We start from the raw sequence: 27,936 nt of genomic DNA, 5'->3' as shown, positions 1-27,936 counted from the left end.
TACTCTAGCACTATTATGGACATATTTGTGGTCTGCTGTTTCTGAAAAGGTTAGAAACAATTGCACAATTTCGTGTACAGCGCTGTTAAGTATGACGAAGTTCTGTACTATCGGCACATCGTGAACTTAACTCAACACAAACTCAAGATTGTATTTAAAAGATTTACTTAAAAATTTAGAGTTGTAGCTATACATAAACGTTACAGTAACAACATTGATTCTAATACATGTTAGCGCTGCTTAACACCTCACAGTGAACGTGTTTTAATAGTTAGCTGAATCGTAGTATGACAAACGGAGTGTAAATGATACCAAGGTAAGTGCAGTTTGGGTAGTTCAGATATTTTGCCACTTCTTTAATTCATTATGCGTGCTCGAGTTATGGTGACTCATATACGGATTCAGGAGCATACACGTACTTCTTATCTATGAACATGAGTTTAAATTTCAAAACGTAACACTGGCCATTTGTATCCGGGATGCCTTTGTGAAAATTAACATGATTTGAATGACGGAACGATACATATAATATAACAATAATGGAATATGTCGATACAAAAAAAACGAGCTCGGCTCTAAAAAAGCAGAAAAATATACATAAAAATGAAATATTAAATAAAAATCTAACAATAAAAATTGAGATTATTAACCACAACGTTATGTACAAAATTGGCAATTATAAATCAGACATGCCGTACAAAAGCGATTCATTACTTAGAAGGGGTTCAATAATATTGGTTGTTGCAATAAACAACTCTGTCAACATCATGCCCAAATAAAACAAGGCTGTTATTGGAAGTTATGTATGCCCCCCAACAATGTACAAATGTGCAAATTGGAAAAAAATACTTCTCTTTTTTATCTACAAGTTAAACATATAAGTGAAATTATTGATGAATATTGATGAAATACTAAACTTGTTATGATTCTTGTACACTTCCTATATCTGTGTATCAGGTTTCGATTCCTACCTCAAAGACTTCTGAAGTTACGCATCGGACGAAATTAAGTATTAAAAAAACAAAGAGCATTAACTCTGAAAAAAACGAAGTCAAGGTCATGAAGTTGAAGGAAAAGACGTTTCGAGTTATAATCCGGACAAAAAATAAGTACAACAAATATGCTAAAGTGAATAATGGAACTCCCTCTCATTGATATCTACCGAAATTCCAAGTTTCATTTAAATCCCTTAAATACTGTTTCGGTTAGGACAAGCAGTTTCCTCAATAATGAACACTGTAGAAGTGGAAGGTGAAGGTTATAAGCAGTGTTTGAAGCTAGGAGTTATGTTCTTGCGCACTGCACTTACATATATTGCCCTCCGTCAATGTTATTAGTTTCATTTAACACCCATCAGTAGATTTTAAAGTTATTCTCGTGCGGAAAGACGAAGCGAGACGGACGAATGGGTAACTATATGATCTCCCGTTCTCGAGCTTTTTAATTGAGAAACAGAAAATGAAGAGAGGTTAACTTTTAAATTAACAAATTAATATTTCTCAACCACAACAGTAATTTGTTTCTCTTCGAAAAAAATCAATTGATTTGCCCTTACACACGTGTCTTCAAAGTCTTTCCTAAACATCATTAAGCCAACTTGTACCCTCGTGGGAAGAGGTTTAAGGGGAGTCCAACACACGCCTATATTTGGAATATTTGACTTGATGTGTATTCATCACTGTTTGAAACGTCTTAGCTATCCTTAAAATCACTAGACCCAATTGTACCCTCTGGAGAAGGTTAAAAGGATGCTGTCCACTTCAAAGTTTCTACTGGACAATAATGAGGTATAATTTACTTGTCCTTACACAAAAATGATGTGTATCTATCAATGTCTGAAACGTCTTCACTTTCCTCCACATCATTAGAACCACTTGTACCCTCTGGGGAAGGTTTAAGGATATTGTCCATCATAAAACCTCTGTTAGGGGCCTCTGTGGACCCCTCGGACCTCGCGCTGGGGCTAGGAGTAGATTGTGATGAGGAAGGTACAATGTGTCTCATTGGTGGTCGCACTGGCATATTCGGGCTTTCAATTGGCTGTGAATTGTGGGGCTGGTTTGATGGGCCCTGGAACCCATGTTGGGGCTGGAAAGGTCCAGAGGGGCCCATAGAAGTATAATTGTAAGGAGGCATCCCTTGTTGGTAGTGCCCGGGAGGACCACTACCTGGGTGGGGCATGATGGAGGCGTCTGGAACTTGAGTATGGGGCCCCATGGAATAGTGGCCTGGGTGGGGCCCGGGGCCATAACCTGGCCTTGGACCATGGGGATAGGGCCCCTGTTGTGGGTGGAAACCAGCGTAGGGTCCTTGTTGGTAGGGTCCCTGGGGCCCACTTGGTTGATTAAATCTTTCAGGAGATGAGATACTCGGCCTGTATCCTGGAGGAAAATAGCCTGGTGGTGCACCATGTTGCATGCCAGCCATGAATGAACCAGACTGCTGATAGCTGTTAGGGGACATGGGTCCCTGGTTTGGAGGAAATGAACCCTGTGGACCGTGGCCAGATTGAGGTGCTGCATGAGGCATGCCAGGGTGGGCTTGGTAATGTCCTGCTGGACCAGGTCCCCCATGCCCATACTGAGGGGGTGGACCCTGGGGATAGGCCTGGAAGCCCGATTGTCCCATGTATCCAGGGGGCATGTTACCACTTCCATGGCTAGACTGTGGGTATGGAGTAAAGCTGCTCTGGTGGTGGCCTGACATAACCTGATTTCCCATGGCCATATCTCTCATTCCTTGCAGTGGGTTCACACTTTCTTGCGGTGCCCGCTGCTCACCACTTCTGCCTTCCAATACTTGCTTATTTTCAACAATAACACCTTGTCTTACTTCAGGTTTCACAACTCCAACTGGTGCATTATGTTTATTCCGAACAGACAACGGACTATCATCTTTCTGTTTTTCTGCTTGTGTTGCTTCACTGTCTTGTTTTTCATTTTTTTCATTACTTTCATCCTCATTTACCTTTACCCCTTCCTTGTTTTCTCCTTTTGTAGTTGTATCATCATCCTCATCATCACCACCATGATTCTTTTCAATATTTTTAACAGCCTCAGCCTTGGCTTTTCTACCTTTCTTTTTCTTGACTGGTGTTCCTTCTTGTGTTTCTTCACCTTTTTCCTCACTTTCAAGCTTTGCTTTAGGCTTCCTTCCTCTTTTCTTCGGTGTTACTTCGGGAGTTGTTGTTTCTGACTCACTAATTGCAGCTTTCGGTTTACGTCCCCTTTTCTTTTTAGGTGTTACTTCAGTTGTTTGTTCAATGGCTTTAGTTTCCACATGCTTTTCTATATCCTTCACAGTATCTGCATTTTCTTTGACATTCATAATGTCTTGCTCATTTCCTTGGTCAGAATCAACCTTTTTCTTCTTTGCATCTTGTTCCTCAATATAATTATCACCACCAGCTTGACTTCTCTTACCTTTGGTTGCTTTGTCTTTAGCAACAGGCTCAACCTTTTCTTCAACAATTTCCTTCTTTAATACTTTATTATCTTTGTCCTCATGAACATCTATTTCTTCCCACTCACCAGAATCATCATGCTCTGATTCATGCTCACTAGTTTCACTAGTATGAAGATCAACCTTCTTACAAGTGTCACCTTTAACTTGGTTATCATCAACATCAGTTTCACTATCACTTCCAGATTCAATGACCTTTTTCTTAGCTGGGTTCTTCTTTGATATTGCTGGTTTCTTCTTAGGGTTTTCATCCTCAGTTGCATCATCTCCAGACTCTTCTGATGACTCTTCGGTTGTCTCTGCTCCTGTTTCCTCCTCAGTTTCTGAATCAACCTTGGATTTCTTCAATTCTTTCTTCCTTTTATTGTTAGAGCTTTGATCTGTGTCTTCACTGTCATCAGCCCTACAATGTTTATATCAATAAAGTGTTACAATCATACTTCAATTACACAATCTCATTCACTTTTTATTTTTACAATAAATTCAAGAAGTTTTTTACACTTATATAATCAATGATTATTAATCATACATAAGCAATAATTTAAACTCTTACAGGCACTAGTTCTTTGAATAAAAATACACAAGATGGCAATTTGCAGTTGCCTGACCCAAAAAAACCTTAGATTAAAAATTCATAAAATATACATACTTGGCAGTTTTGCTGGGTTTCTTTCCCTTCTTTTTCTCTTTTGGTAGAGAACTGCCTTCTTCATCTTCTTCTGTTTCATCCGTACTTTCAGCCTCCTCTTCTTCTTCTTCTGACGAAATCCTCCTCCTGATTTTCTGCCTTCTTCCAGACTTTGCCTGTTCTTTTGATTTCTTCTGGACCTTCTTGTCTGTCTTTCTAAGTTTCCACTTCTGTTCAAAGTCTGAGTCAGACAGTTCTGAACTGTGGAACGAGTCATCATCTTTATTTTCAACCTCTGTTTCATCACTGTCAACGTCTCGATAACTCACATTCTTCCGTCTTGCTCTACGGACCGATCTTCTCGTCCCCTTCTCTTCACTGTCATAGTCACTGTCAACCACTGAAAGAAAGGAAAACTAGCATGTTAATATAACTTCTTTGTTTAACAGTTTTTATTCAATCTTGTTTACTTTCGCATGATTATGAAGAGAGCTCAACTCTGGTATGTATCACTAGCGAGTATTTTTATGGTAGAAAACCAGTAAAAAAAATCTTTCCTTGAGATGCCAAAAGGAAATGCCCTATGTGATAGCCAAAACCCACAACCACTTAAGTGGGACAGACATTTATACCACTATACCACTCTCATCTTACCTACCAATCATCTGTTTAAATACAACAATTAAAATAATTTCTGACTTGAGTCAGTTGTATTAAAAACAAGAGCTGTAGATGGACAGCACAGTCGATGCTCAGTGCAGCTTTGTCATAGAAATGAATGCATTTATGATGTTATATGTGTCAGTTTAAAACAATAAAAGAAAGTCAAATAAAAAAATTTATTTCAAAATCTGTCCATGCAAGAGAAAGTTACAGCCAAGACGAGAAGTTGAGTCGAACACATAAAAACAACAAAAAATCAATTTTGTGTCAATCAACTGTCATAATTTGTATTCAGATTAATATGTAGTTATCCAAATTGAATGATGGTCATGTGACTGTGTGAATAATTGAATGAACTGTACTTGAGATCAGAGTTAAAAACCCCAGTTGCCTTAAAATTATATCCAAACTTTCTATGTTCATCAAGAGCCATAAAGCATATTCAGAATAACATACAATTCTGACAGTTATATAACTGTATGTTATTCTGAATATGCTAGATGGCTATTGATAGCTGATGTATGAAATCAATTGAATGAAGGGTAAAGAAGATATAAGTTAAAATCCAAACTTGCCCTTTTACTTTAAACAGACACAATATGTCGTAAAACTTTAACCCAGTCAACCAAGGGCCATAATTTGTATTTAGGATAATATGGAGATAAGTGACCTACTTATGTGATGGTCCTGAAAAACTGTGTGACATATGAAAATATTGAATGAAGGAACTTGAAGTTAAAAAAGAAAATGCCAACTTGCTCTAAAATTTTAACCAGAAGCTTTGTCTTTTTTAAGTCAAGCTAAAAATCCACTTTCTTTAAACACTGATGATTACTGTAACTTTATGAGAATATTTTCACAATTTTTTCAAGCTTTTTTCAAATCAACTGAATGCAAAAAATATATGAATATCTTGATTCCTTTAATATTCATGACCTGGTTGTTTAATGATATTAAAAATAATAAATGCAACAATCTACAGAGTATATGAGGATGGTATGGTGGACCCTGTGGTAAAGGTGTCCGCCTCTCACCCAAGGGGTTTTGGGATAATCGCCTCACCAGGGTTATTTTTTAATGTCCTTCGAATATGGACACCGCTATAAATGTCTACTTGAGCATGAATATCTAAGGGCTATTCCAGTGAAATATATAACCTCCGGGGGGAAGGCACTTATTTTCATAGTAAATAGGTGGATATCTTTATTCACTAATTTGGACCCCAGGGTGGCGCAACCATGTCAATCATAAACTACTAATGTTACAGTGGTCGAAATTTACACAAGCCCACAAGCCCTGCACTGGTAAAATGTCTTCCGGGCTTGCTCTAATTTTGAATTTTATATAGCAGGTCTTGTAAGAAAATTTGATGCCAAGCAATAGTATAAGAATTCGGGCTTGTTCATCCAAAAGTCTAATTTCAATGACTGATGTTACTAAATACTTATATCGAAATTATTTATACCATTTATCTACTTTTTCATTTGAAGGTTTTCATATAACTAATAACAGCTTACCAAAGTCACCCCTATACTTGGAGAAGCGGCCTTTCCTTCCCTTGCGTTTTGACCTTGAGGCGTAGGTTGACCTTGACCTCCAGTCTGAACCAACACTCTCCTCACTAACACCCTCACTCTCATACTCAGAAGACTTTGAGTCGGAACCATTGGACGGCCTGTAAAGTATATATACGAATAAGACTTTGGAGTCTAAATCGTCTGACAGTTAATATCCATTTAGATATGACTATGGATTGTTAATATACATGTAATTATAAGATTCAAGAAACTTTGACCTCAGGTATATCTATCTTAATGCATGTTACAGATATACTGCTGTATCTCGATTCAAAGATAGTAACAGTTATATTATAAATATTTAATATAAAAATTTACTGATGGTAAATTCATGCAATATTGATAAAAGATGCCTAAATAGCAATACTAAACATCAATACCTTAAACATATAAAGTTTAATTTCAAGTTTTTAAAAAAATATACAACATTCAGTATTACATAGTGTATTTTAACACAAATTAATTACAAGAAATTCAAACACTGATCAAGAAACATTTCAACACTACATGTGGCAAAGACTTACTCTGATACTTGGTAATCATCAGTATCATCATCGTCTACATCGTCGAGCTCAGTCAGGCGAGGTTTCCTCTTCTTGGGGACCTTATTTGTCTTCTGTTCCTCGTCTGACTGCCCCAGAATGTTGGACATGTCCTTACCTCGACTTATTCCTGAAACAGGAGGAAATAAAAGGATATTATAATTAGCAAAGTTGCTAAATAAATAAAGTTACTTGCAATATCCATGCTTATGCCTCTTGCCACTGTTAATGTGTGAAAAGTTGGTAGCAATCTCCTTAGTTATGACTATTACACATATCAATATGTGTTAAAAGTTGTTAGCGATCTCCATGCTTATACCTTTTGCCACTGTTAATATGTAGGATTGAAAATCAGACTCCATTTGCTATCGATAATTGAATCCAATCGGACCAAGTATTTCGATTTACTATCAATTGCAAAATGATGCACACCACATAAAGTAAGTAATCTTAGCATTTTATCCATGTAAAAGCATATTAAATATTTGTTAACCAGCTTAACATTCAATAACCTGTAATATTGAAGATTTCATTACAATATCTTAATTTCATAAAACTTTTACAAAAAAGTAAATTTGTTAATAAAACGATACCAAAAAAGGTTTCACAAACAGAATGCATCAAGCCGGGATCCCCGGTATTTGCAGGTAAGATCGGACCCACTACACCATAGAGAAAGGTTTTTGAAGGTTTTATGAAATACATAAACAATTAAAAACAATTTGTTATTTTGGAAGAGTTTGTAAGTTTTTAAGCAAAAGTGTTCACATTCACCACATTTGTGTAAGAGAGTGACCTCCCTTGTTGAAATGAACTCAACAAGAATTTACCGGAGAAAAAAATTGACAATTACTGGACTTTTACCACAAAACAAAAAAATATGTAGTTTCCGGAAGTAACATTAGGGACATCGATTTTGGACAACCACTATTGATTGTTGCTGACAGCATTGCTTGGTACAAACATTAACAGTGTACCAAGTTGTTAGCAATCTCCTTGCTTATGCCTATTGCCACTGTTTATGTTTGTACCAAGTTGTTAGCAATCTCCTTGCTTATGCCTATTGCCACTGTTAATGTTTGTACCAAGTTGTTAGCGATCTCATTGCTTATGCCTATTGCAACTGTTAATGTGTGTACAAAGTTGCTGGGCAATCTCATTGCTTATGCCTATTACCACTGTTAATGTTTGTACCAAGTTGCTGGGCAATCTCCTTGCTAATGTCTATCGCCACTGTTAATGTGTGTACAAAGTTGCTGGGCAATCTCCTTGCTAATGTCTATCGCCACTGTTAATGTTTGTACCAAGTTGCCAGTGATCTCATTGCTAATGTCTATCGCCACTGTTAATGTTTGTACAAAGTTGCTGGGCAATCTCCTTGCTAATGTCTATTGCCACTGTTAATGTGTGTACCAAGTTGTTAGCAATCTCCTTGCTTATGCCTATTGCCACTGTTAATGTGTGTACAAAGTTGCTGGGCAATCTCCTTGCTAATGTCTATTGCCACTGTTAATGTTTGTACCAAGTTGTTAGCGATCTCATTGCTTATGCCTATTGCCACTGTTAACATGTGTACAAAGTTGCTGGGCAATCTCATTGCTAATGTCTATCGCCACTGTAATGTTTGCATCAAGTTATTAGCAATCTCATTGCTTATGCCTATTGCCACTGTTAATGTGTGTACAAAGTTGCTGGGCAATCTCCTTGCTAATGTCTATTGCCACTGTTAATGTGTGTACAAAGTTGCTGGGCAATCTCATTGCTTATGCCTATTGCCACTGTTAATGTTTGTACCAAGTTGTTAGCGATCTCATTGCTTATGCCTATTGCCACTGTTAATGTTTGTACCAAGTTGTGAGCAATCTCATTGCTTATGCCTATTGCCACTGTTAATGTGTGTACAAAGTTGCTGCGCAATCTCCTTGCTAATGTCTATCGCCACTGTTAATGTGTGTACAAAGTTGCTGGGCAATCTCCTTGCTAATGTCTATCGCCACTGTTAATGTGTGTACAAAGTTGCTGGGCAATCTCCTTGCCACTGTTAATGTCTATCGCCACTGTAATGTTTGTATCAAGTTATTAGCAATCTCCTTGCTAATGTCTATCGCCACTGTAATGTTTGTATCAAGTTATTAGCAATCTCATTGCTTATGCCTATTGCCACTGTTAATGTGTGAACAAAGTTGCTGGGCAATCTCCTTGCTAATGTCTATCGCCACTGTAATGTTTGTATCAAGTTATTAGCAATCTCATTGCTTATGCCTATTGCCACTGTTAATGTGTGAACAAAGTTGCTGGGCAATCTCCTTGCTAATGTCTATCGCCACTGTAATGTTTGTATCAAGTTATTAGCAATCTCATTGCTTATGCCTATTGCCACTGTTAATGTGTGAACAAAGTTGCTGGGCAATCTCCTTGCTAATGTCTATCGCCACTGTAATGTTTGTATCAAGTTATTAGCAATCTCATTGCTTATGCCTATTGCCACTGTTAACGTGTGTACAAAGTTATTAGCAATCTCATTGCTTATGCCTATTGCCACTGTTAACGTGTGTACAAAGTTATTAGCAATCTCATTGCTTATGCCTATTGCCACTGTTAACGTGTGTATGCCTATTGCCACTGTTAACGTGTGTACAAAGTTATTAGCGATCTCATTGCTTATGCCTATTGCCACTGTTAACGTGTGTATGCCTATTGCCACTGTTAACGTGTGTATGCCTATTGCCACTGTTAACGTGTGTATGCCTATTGCCACTGTTAACGTGTGTATGCCTATTGCCACTGTTAACGTGTGTACAAAGTTATTAGCAATCTCTATTATTAAATAGAAGTTAATATTTCTAAAAACAGACAAGCAAAAAACTCTCTGCAGACTCACCAGGAGGCTTGACCTTCTTTGGTTTCGGATCTTTAGGAATACTGAGATCCTCCTCTATCGCATCCATAATGAGCTCATCATACTCTTCAAACCTGTAGCTAACCTGCTTCTTTGACCTGAAACATTGACATATATGCACATGCAACTTCATTTAAGAACAAAAGCATAAGTTTGAAATTCTAGTCTGGACATTTTTTATCATAAATGAATTAGTATATGTGACATGTATGTTGAATAATATTTTATTAAAAACCCATTGATAATATATACTAATAAATAAAGCACTATTCAGCATATTGATGAAAGTTTTTCGTGGCTTGCTGAAACAATACAAACAATAACCATATAAACCCTTTTCAATTTATATTCATTAATTAATACTCATGTTTCGTGATCCGAACATGTCTACAGATGTTACATTTATTAGAAAAATATTCGCAATTGCTGAAATGCAGTTCATTTAAGGAAAAGAATTTGAGGTGTAAATATTAAGAGTTAAAACATTGAACATTTGAATCATGCAATGCTTTTATGGGGTAAAATGTGTCGAGATAGAAATTTAAATGAAGTATATTCCTGATATTGGTACAAATATTGGCTCTGATTATACCAGAACTGTTTTGCTTCGGAAAAAAGAAAGCTTATAAACAGAAATACCTGCAAGCCCTCTGCACAAATTTAGATTCTTTATGTTTCTTTTGTTTATGCCGCCTGTCCTCCACAGAGATCTCTGACTGTGAGGAAGAATCAGATGAGCTTCCTGATTCCTCCTCGGTAGAGTTAGTTTCACTGTCACTGTCCTCATCACTGTACGCAATTGGACCTCTTTTTGATCGTGATGCTCGTCGCTTGCTTCTCGCTATAACTTCAGGTTTTTCTTCTGCCTGCAAGTATTAATGAACTATTTTAAGCTGCACAATAGTAATAGGTTAATGCATTTTTTTCTTCATCTTAATGAATTTTCATGTTTACTCATTCGACTCAAATAATTATAAACAAAAAAAGCATACTGCAGTAGTATTGAGACAATACTAACCCCCCCAAAAAATAGGTTAAATTTGTATGTATTTATAATCATATTGTAGGTCGTAATAAAAACAAAAGAAATATTTGACTATATATACATATGAACTACATATATAGAAGTTGAATGCTAATATTACTTTATCATTTTAACATATTTTAACTTTAATATGTCAAATTCATAAGCTGAAATTACCCACAGTGCGTTTTTCTTTAAAAGCACCTGTCCCTCTTCTGCTGCACCTTTTTAAAAGGCTCATCCCCTGACAGTAGTCAGCATTAACATATTTATTCAAACTAAATTTTAAAAAATCAAAGCTTTAAAGCTGCACTCTCACAGATTGCCTGTTTTGACAACTTTTTTTTATTTTTGTCTTGGGATGAGCCAATTTTAGCGTAAATGTCTGAAAACCTGTGATATAAGAAGGCTGACTAAGGATTTGATTGCAGTTCTGCACATTTATGGTCGAATATTGACATTTTGTTGCTAAAAGCTAAATAACGCTTTAAGAAAATGAAAGTTTTCGACGTTTTTCAAACAATTGAGATTTGTTCTATTGTGAGTTAACTCATCACACTGAATTGAAGGCATTGATGCCAAAATCAGCTGATTCTGAGATAAGAACTAAAATAAAATGTCAAAACTGTCAATCTGTGAGTGTGCAGCTTTAAGCAGGTACCATTCCTAATCAGCATTAATACATCTGTGTTTCTGAATTTCATGATTATGTACATTTAATAAATTACATGTGGTGATATTGTAAACTCTCATACCTGTGACAGAGATTCTTTGATGACATTGTCCAGGCTTACGGAGACAAAGGCCAGCCTTTCCTTCCTATCGGAATAGAAAACAAATTTGAATCTTAGATATTCTGTTTCCATACTTTTTTTTACTATGCAAACAATTTTGACATTATACATTACAACAACATCAATATGCTGCAGCATATACAAAATGGAAACAAATACAATTTAATAATCATAAAAGATTTTGCTCAGTTTAAAAAAAGAAGTTTTGAGTGATATTCCATGCAAAGATGTATGAACAAATATGTTTTTTACTGTTATAACAATTGTTATTTGTAAACAAAGTGTTATTTAAATATTTTTATACAAGTAAGATGCATGACAGCAGTTATTACTGTACAGCAAAGGGAAGGAACCACTGTGTTGAATTCGCCAGAGTTTTTTACCTCTTGATAAGTCTGTCATTCTTCACAATGGCCTGATCCAGCATCTTCAGTTGCTCTTGTAACTTCTCTGTCAACATGTTCTGAAAACATGGAAATGTTAGTACAATTCATACAGAAATTTTCTCTAAACATGCCCATTATTCATGGGACAAATGGCTGCATAAAGGATGCCATACCTTGTTGAAGCTTTTCATATTGTATGCTAGTAAATCTGTAGGTCATTAGATATAATGATTCAGGGATTCTAACAGCTCTTATGTCATTTCTGAAAAATAGCCAGGACTCTGGGGGTCATAAGCCCCTTTAGGACCTTAGTCTTTCTTTTGGTTAACAATTTCATTTTTTTACTCAACACTCTTTTTAACAAGAGCACCGCGAAACGGAGCATTATACGCCCGAAGAAGATTCGGCTTGAGGTCTTTAATAAACATTTAGGTTATGCTAGTATACTGCTTACTAGGTGTGAAGTGTTTACAACAAAGGCTTAAACTTCCAATATTGAAACTTTAATGATACTTAAGTTAGCAGTGCTAATAAAAATAATTTGTATAAAGTTATCTAAAAATTGCTTTATTGGTTACAAAGTTGTGGCTAGGACGCGTTTTATAAAAATTCCTTTATTAGTAGTAACACAAAATTGTGGCCTGGACACGGAATTGCTAACGGAATTGCTAACGCCCCCCAGTGAAATTAGCCTTTGAGGTACGGACCTGGAAAGCATGCTTGACAAATCCTTTTAATGTAGAGATGATTTGTATAAAGTTATTTGAAAATTACTTTAGTAGTAACCCAGTTATGGCCTGGACATGGAATTGCTAACGTCCCCCCCATGGTGATTCTAGTGTTTGAGGTATGGACCTGAAAATTGCGCGCGACACATCCTTTTAATGTAATGATGCTTTGTATAAAGTTATTTGAAAATGACTTTATTAGTGACCAAGTTGTGGCCCGGACACGGATTTGCTAATGCAACCCCATGGTGATTCTAGTCTTTGAGGTATGGACCTGGAAATTGCGCGCGACACATCCTTTTAATGTAGTGATGATTTGTATAAAGTTATTTGAAAATCGCTTTATTAGTTACCAAGTTATGGCCCGGACACGGAATTGCTAACGCCCCCCAGTGCAATTAGCCTTTGAGTACGGACCTGGAAAGCATGCTTGACAAATCCTTTTAATGTAAAGATGATTTGTATAAAGTTATTTGAAAATTGCTTTAGTAGTAACCCAGTTATGGCCTGGACATGGAATTGCTAACGTCCCCCCCATGGTGATTCTAGTGTTCGAGGTATGGACCTGGAAATTGCGCGCGACAAATCCTTTTAATGTAATGATGCTTTGTATAAAGTTATTTGAAAATGACTTTATTAGTGACCAAGTTGTGGCCCGGACACGGATTTGCTAACGCACCCCCATGGTGATTCTAGTGTTTGAGGTATGGACCTGGAAATTGCGCGCGACACATCCTTTTAATGTAGTGATGATTTGTATAAAGTCATTTGAAAATCGCTTTATTAGTTACCAGGTTATGGCCCGGACACGGAATTGCTAACGGACAGACAGACAGACGGACAGACGATGGAGGCCATAACATAATACGACCCTTCGGGCGTATAAAAATGGGTCGTTGCTGAGATAATAAAGCTCTTTGCTTAAAAATGGTCTCCCTAGAATGCAAGTTGCCCTGGAATTCGTTGTGCAGTACTCACATGTTCACAAGGCGGACAGAACCAGTCTCCTTCTGGTACAACCATAAGCGGGGGTCGGAGGCAGGCTGTATGGTAACCAGCCTCACACTTATCACAAAGAAGGATCTAGAAAAATATAGGAGTGAATTTACATGCAAGTGACTTACAAAATGTGTACAAAATATTATAACCTGTGACATATTTAATTTTGTTGTAAAGCTCACAAATATCTTCCAGAATGGTTCTATAGACTCTCAAGAATTTCTACAGAAAAACTATTCATTATTTTGTATTACCAACAAAATATTCATGATTTTGTATTACCTAAACAATATTCATAATTTTGTATTACCTAAAAATAATAATAATTTTGTATTACCTAAACACAATATTCATAATTTTGCATTACCTTAAACATATTAATTCATGATTTACCATAATCTAAGTCCTGATGCATTTGGAAATCTCATTCTAAGTCATTCATTCTAATGCAGTCTAGTGTCATATCAATCCCAATATAGGGCAAAAGGAAGTATCATTGTTGTCTACAGTACATACCCACTCTGGCTGGTGACAAAGGCCGCACTTGCAACAGGGGAAATCCTCCTCTTCCTCCACCACAGATACCTTCTTTCCAACCTTTTCTGTGATAATAAATGACAGATACAAACCAATAATGAATCTGAACCAGAAATTAGTTCATAGGTAGCTCCACTAAGTAAATTGTGATGCCAAATTTACGACCACATGTAATTCTATTATCATTTGAAAGAGTATTCCTTCCTCATAACTAATATGTTAATAAATGAACAAAACAACATTATACGTAGTTACTGTTGTGTGCATTTGGAACACTATTTCAACTGAAATCAGATCTGAATTGACCTGGTTTGCAACTTTTCAAGGTCAAGAAAGCTTGTTTCTTGAATTATTTTCTCTCTTATTCTGACATTGCCTAATTGTGTGGAAACAAGCGAAACCAGCGATACAAGACTGCTTACAAAATATTATTTTTTCACATTTATGTCAAAAATTGATATTTCATGGCTAAAAGCATACAAAAGCTTTTAGAAAAATGAAACTTTCGACAGTTTCCCAAACAATCCAGATCTGTTCTATTGTTATTGTAAGTTAACTTATATGAGAGAAAAGTGTTAATCTGTAACAGTATTTTGAGCAGCACATATGAAGTAAACAACGTCTTCAACTTAGTTTTTTGACCAAAGCTTTTGAGTAAATACATTTTTTCATCAAGGTAATATCTTTCAAAAAAGAATTTATACCGTAGATAATAAATTGACAATACCAATAAACAACAACAACAACAACCACTCATGCAATACAAAAATATTATATGATTAAAACAAGTTGACCAATCACTTACTATTTGTTTTAGCCTCAAATCTCAGAGCATTTCTACCCTTAGGTACTTCTTCAACTTCTGAAATAACAAAAAAAAAGCTATGAGCCAAAACCAAACAGATGGTTTGTTCATTTGATTAACATCACTTATCTTTCAGAAACTTTTATTTTTAAAAAGATATCTCAAAACAATATCTTAAAATGGGGAAAAAATTTTAATGGTGGGATAACTACCAGCATGTTCAACACACCTTCCTTTGGCTCCCTTTTTCTCCGCAATCTCGACTTCAAGATGAACTCATCGTCATCATGCTCATCTTCCGTGTAATTCTCAGATTCACTGGGAACATACTCGGGTGATGGAGACTTTTTACGGGCTTGTAAAGTCCGCACGCGCAGACTTCGTCGCCGACCCTGCTCATCTCCACTCAGACCTGCCTCTGATGAGTCCTTGGATTTGGCTGGAGATTCTTCCTGTCAATTTATAGTTATTGTGAATAATCACAAAAACTTTAAAAGTACTAAACATAGATTGATACTCAAAAGAAACATTAACTATAATGCTTTATTATGTTTAACTCATTTGACAATAATGATAAAATGATTTGTGTACAAATAATTTCAATATTTTGGCGCTACTTTAACGGAGGAATTTGTGGCCCTGTAGCTATTAATTGAAAAACCTATCAATAAAGGCTTATATTTTCCATTAAATGAATTACCGTAAAACATAATAATGCACTAAATTTAATTTGTGTCTTTTGTGCATCTACCTATGTTTTATACCTTTAAGTAAGTGTGTTAAAATATTTAACAATCACACAATTTACATAGGGATTGTAAAAGAATACACACTATTACACAAATTTCGCATTAGTGTTTTATTGGGAAAGTTATGTATGTCATTAGTCTAATGATAACAAAACATAAATAAACCTACATTTGTATTAAATCATTATGGAGTGTTCCGTGAAGGCCACCCTCTTGCATCAAGATAAAATGATTGTATAAATAGTAATAGTTGAATGCTTTTCTATGAAATCACTATTAAATAAGATTTCTATCAGTAATTGTGTCCAACCTTTTCTGAAAAGTTTTAAAGTCTGATTGGCCATCTGGGCCCATGTTTTCAAATCGTTTGCAGAACACTGTATATACATGCATGACACTTATTAGGGTAAATAAATGACGGACAGCATTTAATGAAAATCATAAACATGGAAATATCTAGAGCTGGCATATCTTTTCCCACCTGTATCTTATTATCCAACCAGAAAAAAGACAATAATCACAGGTCCCACATTTATTGATACCTGTTGTAAGCCATTCTTCTTCTTGAGTCCAACTGAAGTTTTCCTGTGGGCTGGGTTACTGCCCCTGGTGCCTCGTACAGCCACCTGACTGAGAGGCATATCATCAGAGTCGGACGAAGATGTGTCTGAGGGTGCTGCTGATGACAGCTTGCCTCGCCCCCTTGAACTGACACGCCCCCTCAGCTTGGAACGCTTAGAAGCAGGCTCTACGATATCTATGTCAACATTGTCTTCAGCCTGTTGGATTTGCCAAAATATACATTTTAACATCAAAAAGATGTTTTAAATCAGCTGAAAATCTCATATTAAAATGAACGAAACAAAATTAAACATATGATTCCTTTTTAAGTGTTTCTAGCACTAGTTATCCAGTACAAATACAGATTTAACCATTTCCTATTTATTTTAACTTTAGTACTCATTAAAATGTGTGCTCAATGATTTTAAAAGCACAATTTTTTGTGAATATGTTTTGGAAAAGGGTTAAAGCATTCAGTATTTATAATGTAAAATACGAGGATCCATTTACAGATAAGATTGTTTGTACTACATGGTGGCAGGCATGATTCCTTGAAAACCCCAATGATTTTGAATTCCATATAATGCATATTGCTTCTTGTAGTATTCATTTTACAAATGTAACTTATGCCACATACTGTCGTCAAATAATGATAGTTTGTATGTAAAATTGCTGCAATGAACTATTTAAACACAAGGAAATTACCTGTCTTTTCTTTGTCTGTCTTGAATGAGCAAGCAATCCTGTAACTTTCTTCAAAGGTTTAGAATCCTCAGACTCAGTATCCGATGACACTTTCTTGCTTTCTTCATTATCAATAACTATACTTTCACTGTCATCATCATCATCATCATCATCATCATTATCATCATCAGATATCTCAGCACCTACTTTGGTATCACACTCACTTTCATCCACAACTTTATCAGATTTCTGCTCAACATCGCTCTTTTTATTTCTTTCAGTTACCTTATTGTGTTCTTCATTCTTTTCTCCTTTCAATTCTGTTTCATTTACATCTTTTGGTGGCGTTTCAGAATCAATTTGCTTTGTTTCATCATCTAGACATTTAACATCTTCTTCAGTAATTTTACGCTTAATGTCAATCTCATTAGACTTGTCTTTTTCTTGAAATTCTTCAACTTTATTTACATGTTCCTCAGTAGGCCCACTCTTTGCACTTTCACAATTATCTGATTTATGGGATTTTCGAACTGCAATCATTATCTTTCTCTTTTCACTATTGTCTTTCTCAGCCTTACTTTCCTCGTCGGAAGAACTGCTAGCACATTCTTTAGCATTGTCAACCTGTTTTCGTTTTCTGGTTTTCTTACTTATTGCATCTGCCACTGTTGCTACATTTTCGCCATTAATATCATCTTTAACATCATTTTTAGTTTCAGATTCGCTACATATTTTTCCATCATTAGCCATACATTCATTACTTCTATCCTCATTTAGAGATGGAGTTTCTGAATGTCCATCAGGCTTTGAATCTTTTGTATCAAGTTCAGCTTCTTTCAGTGTTTCCACTTGTTCATCTATTGTTTCCTTATCATCTATTGTTTCTTTATCATCTATTGTTTTGGGCACAATAACACTTTCTTTTGTCTCAGTGAGTGAAGGCCTAGATTCACCTGGCTCATCTTTAGAAACTGTATCTTTGGCAGGAATTTGTGAAAAGTCTTTACTTTCTTCAGCAGCATTTGAGTCTTTACTTTCTTTAATACGGTTACTTGAGGTATTACTGGTATTTTCATTGGAGGGTTTATCTGTATCTTTAAAGTTAATCTTTTTTGACTCGGACAATAATTCTTCGCTTGATTTATCCTTATTGCTATCCTCTGTATCTATTTCTGCGGGTCCATTTCTCAGATCACTTGTATTAACATCAGTTTTATCATTACCACTTTTACTTTCAGTTACACTTTTATCTTGCATTGGGGAATGCTCAATAGACACAGAATCAGCTTCTAATGAAACATTACTTTTCTTGAGATCATCCACATCTTCTTTACTAGGTTCTTTCTTGTCACTTATAACAACCTCTTTGTCTTCACGATTGGTTTCAGACTCCTTTTCAGCTTTAATACTATCAACTTTTTCTTCTTTCCTAATTTCTTTGTCTGGTTCTTTAGCTTGAGGTGAATGCTGATCATGTGATATATCAACAGTGTCTTTATCACATTCTTCTGTTTTACTTGGATGTTTTTCAGATTCTTTTTTGTCTTCAACCTTGTCATCAACATTTAATTTCTCTTTAACTTTGTCGTCAACATTTAATCTGTCTTCAACCTTATTGTCACCGTTTAATCTGTCTTCAACCTTGTCATCAGCATTTAATTTCTCTTTAACTTTGTTGACAACATTTGATTCAGCTTCAACCTTGTCATCATCATTTAATCTGTCCTCAACCTCTTCAACATTGTCATTGACAGTTAATCTGTCCTCAACCTTTTTATCACCATTTGATTTGTCTTCAACCTTGCCATTAACATTTAATTTTTCTTCAACATTGTCATCAACAGTTAATTGGTCACATTTCTTTGGTTTTGTCTCACTGGCCTCATTTTCAGATTCTTCCTTATCTGATTCGACTTCCTCCTTCACTTCGACTTTGGTTTCATCATCAGTCTTTAACTTACACATAATCTTTTTGATCTCTGAACCTTTCTCCTTCTTGAATTTATTCTGCAATTGTTTACTTGGGGACTGGATTTCACCTTTGCTAATCTTCAATGTTATGCTTGGTTTAACATCACCCTGTGAACAAAGATTGTAGATGTGGTTAATAAAGATGTGGAGTAGGGATGAAAATTGGTCTAAAATCATAATAAATCCTTCAATTTGAAGGCATTTTGATATTTTTTTCAATTATAAATAAATGTACATTTATTCAAAATCAAAAGTTAATGAAAATTTCTATAAAAGAATATCAAGATGAAGTTAAATGTTAACAAGTCATGAGAATTGAAACTAAAAGCAAACTTTTATGGGTTTTTTTTTTCTTTATACAATTTTGAATGTAATAAAGATCAATTTTTAGCGAAAAACAAATAATCTATATTGTTGGTCTTCCATATATATCTAAGTTTAGAGAATTATCATTTACATTGTTTTTCCATATTTATCTTAGTTAGAGAATTACAGCCACATAGCAAAAATTAATTTGAAGACTATGAAATCACTTATCAGCAATCTCAATTCTAAAGGATCATTTTTTTATACAATACCGGTACTTGGTCATTGTTTTATCCCTGTACAGGAGTATCCTGATTACAGTAGCAGGGCATTCATTTCACCTGATTAATTCTCATTTATCATTTAAAATTGGTGACAATCCACTCAAAAAATCATGGGTTGGTTAATCATAATGGAGTGGGTTGTCACCAATTTTAACTGATAGATGAGAGTTAATGTAAAATTTTGTCTTAGTATTGGACATAGTAACCTAACTCTTAACCAGAAATGATAAATATTCACACTGGTCTTAAACATCAAGCTGCCAATTTATCTGGCCAAGTTTCTTAGGATAGGATAAAACCTGTTGTATTTATGAAATGCAGGGCTGGAATTTAAACTTTTTTCCTACTTGCAATTTTTGGCAAGTGGGTAAATGTTTTACTCACTTTATCAAAAAGTTACTTGCTTTTTTCCCAAACTATTAAATTAGGTTAAATTAGCATTATATGCCGAACAATAAAGTAACCAATGTCAATACAAGTTAAATCTTTAATGAACAAGAGTCAAACATTACTTTTCCTTAAGAACACATGACAATATTCTTTTAATCAATAAAACAATAAGCTTTATTCTGACATTTAATAGTTTATTTATATCTGCAGACGACACATTCTGATATTCAGGAAAAAAACAGTGGATTTTGCTGAACTTGTCTGCTTGTCAAGGGAGATCACTGTGTTGGAATTTTGTGTACTGCAAATATGTACCCCGTTATCAAAATCGGCACTCGCGATCAGTGTCACAAAAGCGTTTTATGCTAAGCTGTTATGAGTTGTTAAGCCTCTATGCCACATGATATTCTTTGTGTTCTCATTCGCGTTCATCCTCTTTTGTTTTAAAATATGGGACTCGCAAATTTTAGCAAGTAGATTTTTTATGAGGTCGCTATCGGCAAAACTGACTCGCATTTAGCGAGTATGCCAGCTTAAATTCGAGCCCTGAAATGAACTAGAACTCCGCGAGATGGATGTGTCGCCTGACGAATTATTTACTGTCGACATTATAGCTGTTAGATTGGCATTTTATTCATTTATAGACAATGATGATGCCATTTAACTTTCAAGTGTAGGTGGCATTTGAACCCTCAATCAGATATACCTACGGAATAAGTTTCAGGTTGAAACCTCCTATAGTTTACGAGATATGCCAAGGACAAAACCTAAGCAAGAAAATTAACAAAGGCCAATAACTCTAAAAATATGGCAGCAAGAGTAACGGTATTTGTGCACTGCACTTGCTCTCAATGAGATCTATCTAGCTATGAAGTTTCAAGTTGATACCTCTTATATTCTTCAAGGTATGCCCCAGACAAAACTTTAAGCATGAAAATTAACAAAGGGCAATAACTTTAAAACTAAGAAAGCAAGAGTTACTGTTATTGTGCACTGCACTTGCCCTAAATGAGATCTATCTAGCTATGAAGTTTCAAGTTGATACCTCTTATATTCTTCAAGGTATGCCCCGGACAAAACTTTAAGCATGAAAATTAACAAAGGGCAATAACTTTAAAACTAAGAAAGCAAGAGTTACTGTTATTGTGCACTGCACTTGCCCTCAATGAGATCTATCTAGCTATGAAGTTTCAAGTTGATACCTCTTATATTCTTCAAGGTATGCCCCGGACAAAACTTTAAGCATGAAAATTAACAAAGGGCAATAACTTTAAAACTAAGAAAGCAAGAGTTACTGTTATTGTGCACTGCACTTGCCCTCAATGAGATATATCTAGCTATGAAGTTTCAAGTTGATACCTCTTATATTCTTCAAGATATGCCCCGGACAAAACTTTAAGCATGAAAATTAACAAAGGGCAATAACTTTAAAACTAAGAAAGCAAGAGTTACTGTTATTGTGCACTGCACTTGCCCTCAATGAGATCTATCTAGCTATGAAGTTTCAAGTTGATACCTCTTATATTCTTCAAGGTATGCCCCGGACAAAACTTTAAGCATGAAAATTAACAAAGGGCAATAACTTTAAAACTAAGAAAGCAAGAGTTACTGTTATTGTGCACTGCACTTGCCCTCCATGAGATATATCTACATATGAAGTTTCAAGTTGATAACTCTTATATTCTACAAGATATGCCCCGGACAAAACTTTAAGCATGAAAAATAACAAAGGGCAAAACTCTAAAAATATGGAAGCAAGAGTAACAGTTCTTGTGCACTGCACTTGCCCTCAATTAGATCTATGTACATATGAAGTTTCAAGTTGATACCACTAATAGTTTAGGATATATACCCCGGACAAGCGAAAATGGGACGCGGACGCCGCCGCCACCGCCACCGCCACCGCCGCTGACAAAAGTAACCCCTATATGTCGTCTTTTCAGGCGACACAAAAATGACTTTACTCAAAAGACACCAAACCACATAATGTGATACATAAACCAGTTGTTGTTTTCTACAATCGGGGAAATGTCTTCTAGCATGTGCTTTCTTTCACTGTGTAAGTTAGAGTCACCCCTCTTCTGTAGCCCTGCCAGCGGGGAGGGGCTGTTGGATATACACTGTCTGTAACTAACATGACTACATGTGAATGTGTAATTTCCTACCCACCTGTGTATCAGAGTCCCCACCCTCCTGTTGCCCTGCTAAAGGGGAGGGGCCATGGGGGGTGCGCTGTCTGAATGAGTCTCGGGAATCCTCCCCTGTGTCACTGACTGGCTCCGACTTTGACCCATCTGAAAAAAACAATGATATCATCAAGAAATTACCAATAAGGAAATTGATTAAGGCTGAACAGTTGTCTGTTTTCAGAAAATCTGCAAATCATGTGTGTTACCATCAGTAGTCAGAGTGCACATTACTTTTCTTGATCACCATTGACCTTTGAACCCCAAATCAAAGAGGGACATCTACTGAACATGACCAATGTGCACACCAAATGTGAAACAAAGTTATCCCCATGGCTCACAGGTGAAATATAACCCCAGTTAGCTCCTTAGGCCTTATACTTGTAAATTGGCAAGTAACAATTTCAAAAAGAACCAAAATGTATTTGTTTGTTTTTTTTAAATTTCATCAAACTGGTATAAAGCTAAATATGTCAAAAGAAAAATGTTGAAAACATTCTGTTATACCTGATAGATCAGACATCTCTGGTTTAATATCTGTTCCACTCTCTAGACTTGAGACCAGCTTAGCTAGCTCCTCTCTTGTCCTGAAAAAGAAGTTAAATATGATCCATAAATAGAACTTGACAAAAACTATCAATCACAAGGATAATACGGATAATAAAAGCCATCACAGGGGCAGTGCTCTCAAATATTCTCAGTAGGGTAATAATTAAGGTTACATGTATGTTTAATTTATGCAAAAAATAGTTATTTAACTGTGTTATTCAAGTAGGTTGGGCAACATTGTATGAATTTTCCATGCAATTCATCAAGTAGTAATAGAGAAAGTCACCTATGTCTATAATTTGCATTCATGCCTAACACAGTTATCTAACTTGGATATTGAAGTAGAATGGATGTTTGAATACCATTGTATGAAGTCTCAGTGCAATACATCAAGTAATTGCTGATATATTTACCAATGTACGCTTACATTCAAAATCTTAACCAGAGTTTCTAAATCAAATAATAAATGTCCATAATTTACATTATATTTAAAATAGTATTATCTAACTTCATGAAATAAGTAGGTGGGATAGTTGGGAACTCATATTTAAAGTTTCAATGCAATTGGTGATGTGTTTGCTAAGATAATGACTAACACATGTTTACATGCAAAACCTTAACCAAGGCGTGATGCTGACACCTAGGCTAGGGTGAGTAGTATAGCTCTCCTTATTCTTCAAATAGTCGAGCTAAAACACTCTTGCACTAAAAATTCATTGCGTTTAAACCAGGCCGTCTCAAAGGTACATAACTACGTAATTCACCCTAAGACAGAAATAATGCTAACATGGTTTATATCAGGCTATACTGGTTACATTAAATTAAACTAAATAAAATTTTGAACCAATGCGATGACAATAGCTCCTGTTTGTAATCAGTAGGCCTTCTTTAAAGGTATAAACTGAAAAGAATTATTGGTACCAAACAAAATAAAGAAAGACAATTGAAAAATATTCAAAATCATTCCCAATTTAAACAGGCTACTGATAGAATTATCTTTCCTAATGCAATTATTTAGGCAAATATAGTTACACATATATTTTGGCAAGGAGTGCATAACATGAACAATTAATAACATGTGCAGCGTGAATATAAAAAATATCACATACATGTATATATTGATGATCTATGACATACACACCTGCACAAAGAATAAATAGTGATAGGTGATCCTATATTTAGATGCAAAACCTACTTTCCAACATGTATAAGGCTCGATGTATGCCACAAAATGCCCATTTATGTACCTGCAGACAATTTGCCAGGACTCTGCATCAACATCATCCTGGTCCTCCCGGTACACACGCAGATTCAACTCCTTGTCCTGGAAAACATAACACATGTATGGGAATAGCTGGCTTGTTTCAAACTAATTCATAGAAGGTACATACTTCTGTTTTTCTGGTTAAAAAGTATATTGAAGATGACTGAATGTGTTAATATGTTACTTATCTTGTCTTCTTAGAACTGCTTTGCATTTTAGATCAAACAATATATTTATTATATTAAAGATACACTCTTACTCCCAAATAAGATTTACCACAATTAATACAATTATTTTGATATACCAAAAAGGATGAATACACATCAAAAACAATGGTTCTTATGAAGGATACCAAGTTTAATTTGAAAGAAAGGTGCAGGAAACACACTATTTCTACCTGATGAGACGATATCAGCATACAGTAAATCTTTTAGCACTCACCTATCCATATTTGTTTTTTTGCGTTTTCAGCTATTCAATACATGGTAACAATCTTGTTATCAGTAATATTTTCCATAAATGCATTATTTAGTAAGTAGTTAAAGGCTTATCACTCAAAGTTTATGTTTGTTATGCATTTGTATGTATTGCTTTGAATAAGTGTGTCCCTTTAAGCAAAAGAACAACCAGGAGCAGAAAGAATACCTTAACATCATAGACTGAAAAAATTGAAAGCCAAAATTCTTAAATTTTAATTTTTGAACTCAATTTTAAGTATCAGAATGCATGCTTTTTTATCACCGTAATAAGAATATGATTATGTAGTTATTCTCACCAGGAAGAACCAGTAAGCCATGCCGTTTTTGTCTCGTCCAATGGGCAAGAACCTCATCTCTTGGGCCGTCTGTTCATTCACCTTGTCCTTAAACTTGTTGTTACAATCAAACTGCTCTTCCAAGAGGTTCTGGGGAGGAAACAGGAAACATTGATTTCTGTATTTAATTGAGTATAAGCTGAATATTTTCCCTGTCAAAAAAATATATGCATGTATCCTTTTCCGATTTGTTATAAAGATCTGAGGTGCAGGAATGTATAAGGAAGTGTTCTGGTTTGTCCACTTGTAGTTCACATTCTGATTGTTGAAAAACGCTTTACATGTATTTGACAAGGCAGCCTTATTGTGTCTAATATGCATTAAAATGTACATCAACTGCAAATAATTTAATTCCATTCCAAATCAAGCAATTATAACTAATTACTTTGCCTTTTGGGCATCATCATAACAGGTTGGCAAATGAACATCAATATGTCTGAAAGCCTTAGGTTTCATATTTCTATTTTACTCTTACTTTTTAGTTCACATCCTAAGGTTTTAGTCAAAGACTTTGGAAGGGTACTGCACCCGATCCTTTTTTGGTAGGACCATTTGTAAGCTGAAACCTTACACAACCTCAATTACACACATTTCTGCCATTTTTCTGACAAATTCATAATATTTCAGCTTTTTCACAGTCTCATAAAATGTGCCCTTTTTGCCCTATCCTTTTTCTGCTGCATCCTGCCCTTTTTAAAAACCTGGCTTTAACCCTACGCACTTACATGTACAATACATAGAGCATTTATAGTGTACCTTAAGAAGGGTTAGTTTGGTGGAGACTTTGGCCAGCTTATAGCCATATCTCTCTATCTCCCAGGCATCCACATCGCTGTAACGCCAGCAAAACTGTAGAGAAATGAACATTCATGAGCTCTCACTCTTTAAGTACTGGTAATATCAGATAAGAACATATATGGTATGTTTTATTCCTATCAGGCAAAGAAACAAGTCAAATATTTAACTTCCTATAAATACCAAAGCATTTTATTGCCAATGTTATATTCATTTAAATATTATTATGAATCAAATAAGCTAAATAAAACTATACAAATACTAACAAAAATGATACTACCAGGTAAATTATACCAAAAGTAATAATAATACTAATAATTATAATAATAATAATAAAAAAATTTCATATATATTTATATTCATAATAATTCTTCTTTGTAGATCACACAACACACTCACCTTTACTACAGTTCTAAGCCATCTGTCAGCCGTGACACTGCTGTACTTTTTGCTAATTCTTCTTAACAGTTTCACATGCAGCTCAATAAGTGTGGGATGAACTGAAATGATCATACAAAACCAGCTGTTGGGATATGCATTATACTTTCAAGTCTTTGTGAATAGGGCGGCTTTGTTTAGTAAAATCCTAGGTATATAGTAGTATTATGCCTTGATGTTGCATAATAATGACAAAATTGTTCAATATATACCCGACAGTGATCTTAACTGGATTGCATTTGTCATTAGAGTTGATATTTTCACATAAATATATTCCGGTTCACAAATACCCTTCTTTACATGTACACAACCTGTCAGATTTGTCCCAGACTTACAGATATCGGAATACTTGATAAACAATCGACACATGTAAATTTTTATGATATCTGAATATGTTTTTTGGCATTATGACATAAATAAATATGTGTTTAATAGTAGGCAATAATATTTTTGTAGGAAGTTGAATTTATAACGGAGACAATTTCAAAGTTGTGGCCAAGAGGATTCTCTGCGCAAGGACTGTTTGCTAGTTTTTGCTGGGATGGTGGACGTCACGACTCTGCCATAGTAAAAAAAATCGTCCAAAGACTCATTAACAGCCATTAAGGTGGACTACAGCTTACAACAGTCATGCACTAAGCAATCGATTTATGATTTTAACATTAGTAGGTCGTACTTAAGGCGCTGTAAGAAAATATGGACTAAGATTTCATATATAAAAACACTATAGTTTACGCTGCACTTACCTCAAAAATAAATACGAATGAACAATTTTTACACTTTGTTATTGTTTAGGTTTTCATTGTTTTGAAGTTGAACTGGCGGTATGAATCATTTTAAGGGGATTTATAGTAAGCATTCGTTACCTTTGGTTGAATCTTCGATCCATTCGTGTAATTCCTTGTACGGCACTGCTGGTAAGCCAAGAATTTCTCCATATTTGTCGAGAAATGAGCAAATAACGGCAAAATTCGGATTTGATAAACAGACGCTTTGGTCGGAGGCAGCCATTTTGTTTATGCTAATTTCCCTGGCAGCGATAAATCCCGTACCATTTGCGTAATAGATTGCGTACCGTTATTTATAACCAAGATGGTCATAGTCTGGATAATTTCCCCTACCACTCTATTACTGACTACTATTGGAATTAGTACGCAAGGAAACAGACTAAGAAGGTCCGGGAGAGAGGATGCAGTGTGTACTGTAGTTGTTGTTGTTGTTGAGTTTATAAAGGTCTGCCCGCGCCCAATAATGGCTGCATTATGGCTTGACCCCGTCACATCCCCAAGTGTGACTTAAACAGAATTTTGAATCCAAAGGGGGAGTTTTACTCCCATCGGTTGATGGGATATTCGTCAAAGGAGTAATTTTGTACCCAAAATGCCGCGAAACCTGCGATGAATGACATCTAGAGTGGCCCCACAGCTCTGAATATTGGATATGGTTTCATTTCTCTAGTCTTACATTTGTAACTACAGTTGTAATTTAGATATTGCGTTGTATCTTAAAAAACATTTACGTGTAAGAATGGTATTTTTTCGAGGATGGACAAGACTCGCGATCAGTTCATTGACAAGAAAAGTGTGTACTGTATATACGAAATATACTATTTATAGAAATGACCGGGGCTCCCGCGGGGGCGGAGTTTTTGTAGCTATCCTCTCAAATATTACATCGGTTGAGTGTATTGAGTTTATTACAGACTGTGAGATTGAATTAGTAAAAATAACCCTGAAATCAGGTAAAACACTGTACATCGGAACTTTTTATATGCCAAAAAGATCAATGAAAGACTTTGATAACCTGAAAAAAAACACTTAAACTTCTTAATGGAAGTAAACCAAAAGCACTTATTCTATATGGAGACTTTAATTGTCCTGATATTGATTGGACTACCTTAA

At 35.4% G+C, this 27,936-nt stretch overlaps 1 protein-coding gene across 1 annotated transcript; it reads right to left on the bottom strand.

Moving 5' to 3' along the window:
* Positions 1-148: 148 nt before the first annotated feature.
* On the bottom strand, positions 149-27,046 carry LOC128219870 (remodeling and spacing factor 1-like). Its single transcript, XM_052928004.1, has 21 exons — positions 26,902-27,046; positions 25,997-26,097; positions 25,559-25,651; positions 24,764-24,892; positions 23,972-24,048; positions 22,683-22,762; positions 22,159-22,283; positions 17,060-19,117; positions 16,336-16,572; positions 15,274-15,496; positions 15,045-15,101; positions 14,219-14,304; positions 13,682-13,786; positions 11,973-12,052; positions 11,551-11,614; positions 10,411-10,637; positions 9,754-9,869; positions 6,855-7,002; positions 6,271-6,428; positions 4,112-4,490; positions 149-3,865 (listed from the first exon to the last, which is right to left on the bottom strand). Exons 1-21 carry the CDS (start codon positions 27,044-27,046, stop codon positions 1,795-1,797), a joined length of 6,759 nt encoding a protein of 2,252 aa, XP_052783964.1. The 3' UTR covers positions 149-1,794.
* Between the last annotated feature and the right edge of the window lie 890 nt (positions 27,047-27,936).

Source organism: Mya arenaria, chromosome 15 (genome assembly GCF_026914265.1).
Source record: "Mya arenaria isolate MELC-2E11 chromosome 15, ASM2691426v1".
In the NCBI taxonomy this organism is placed as follows: domain Eukaryota; kingdom Metazoa; phylum Mollusca; class Bivalvia; order Myida; family Myidae; genus Mya; species Mya arenaria.
Note: the sequence above shows the minus strand (reverse complement) of the source record. Positions and strands in the feature narration are given on the sequence as shown.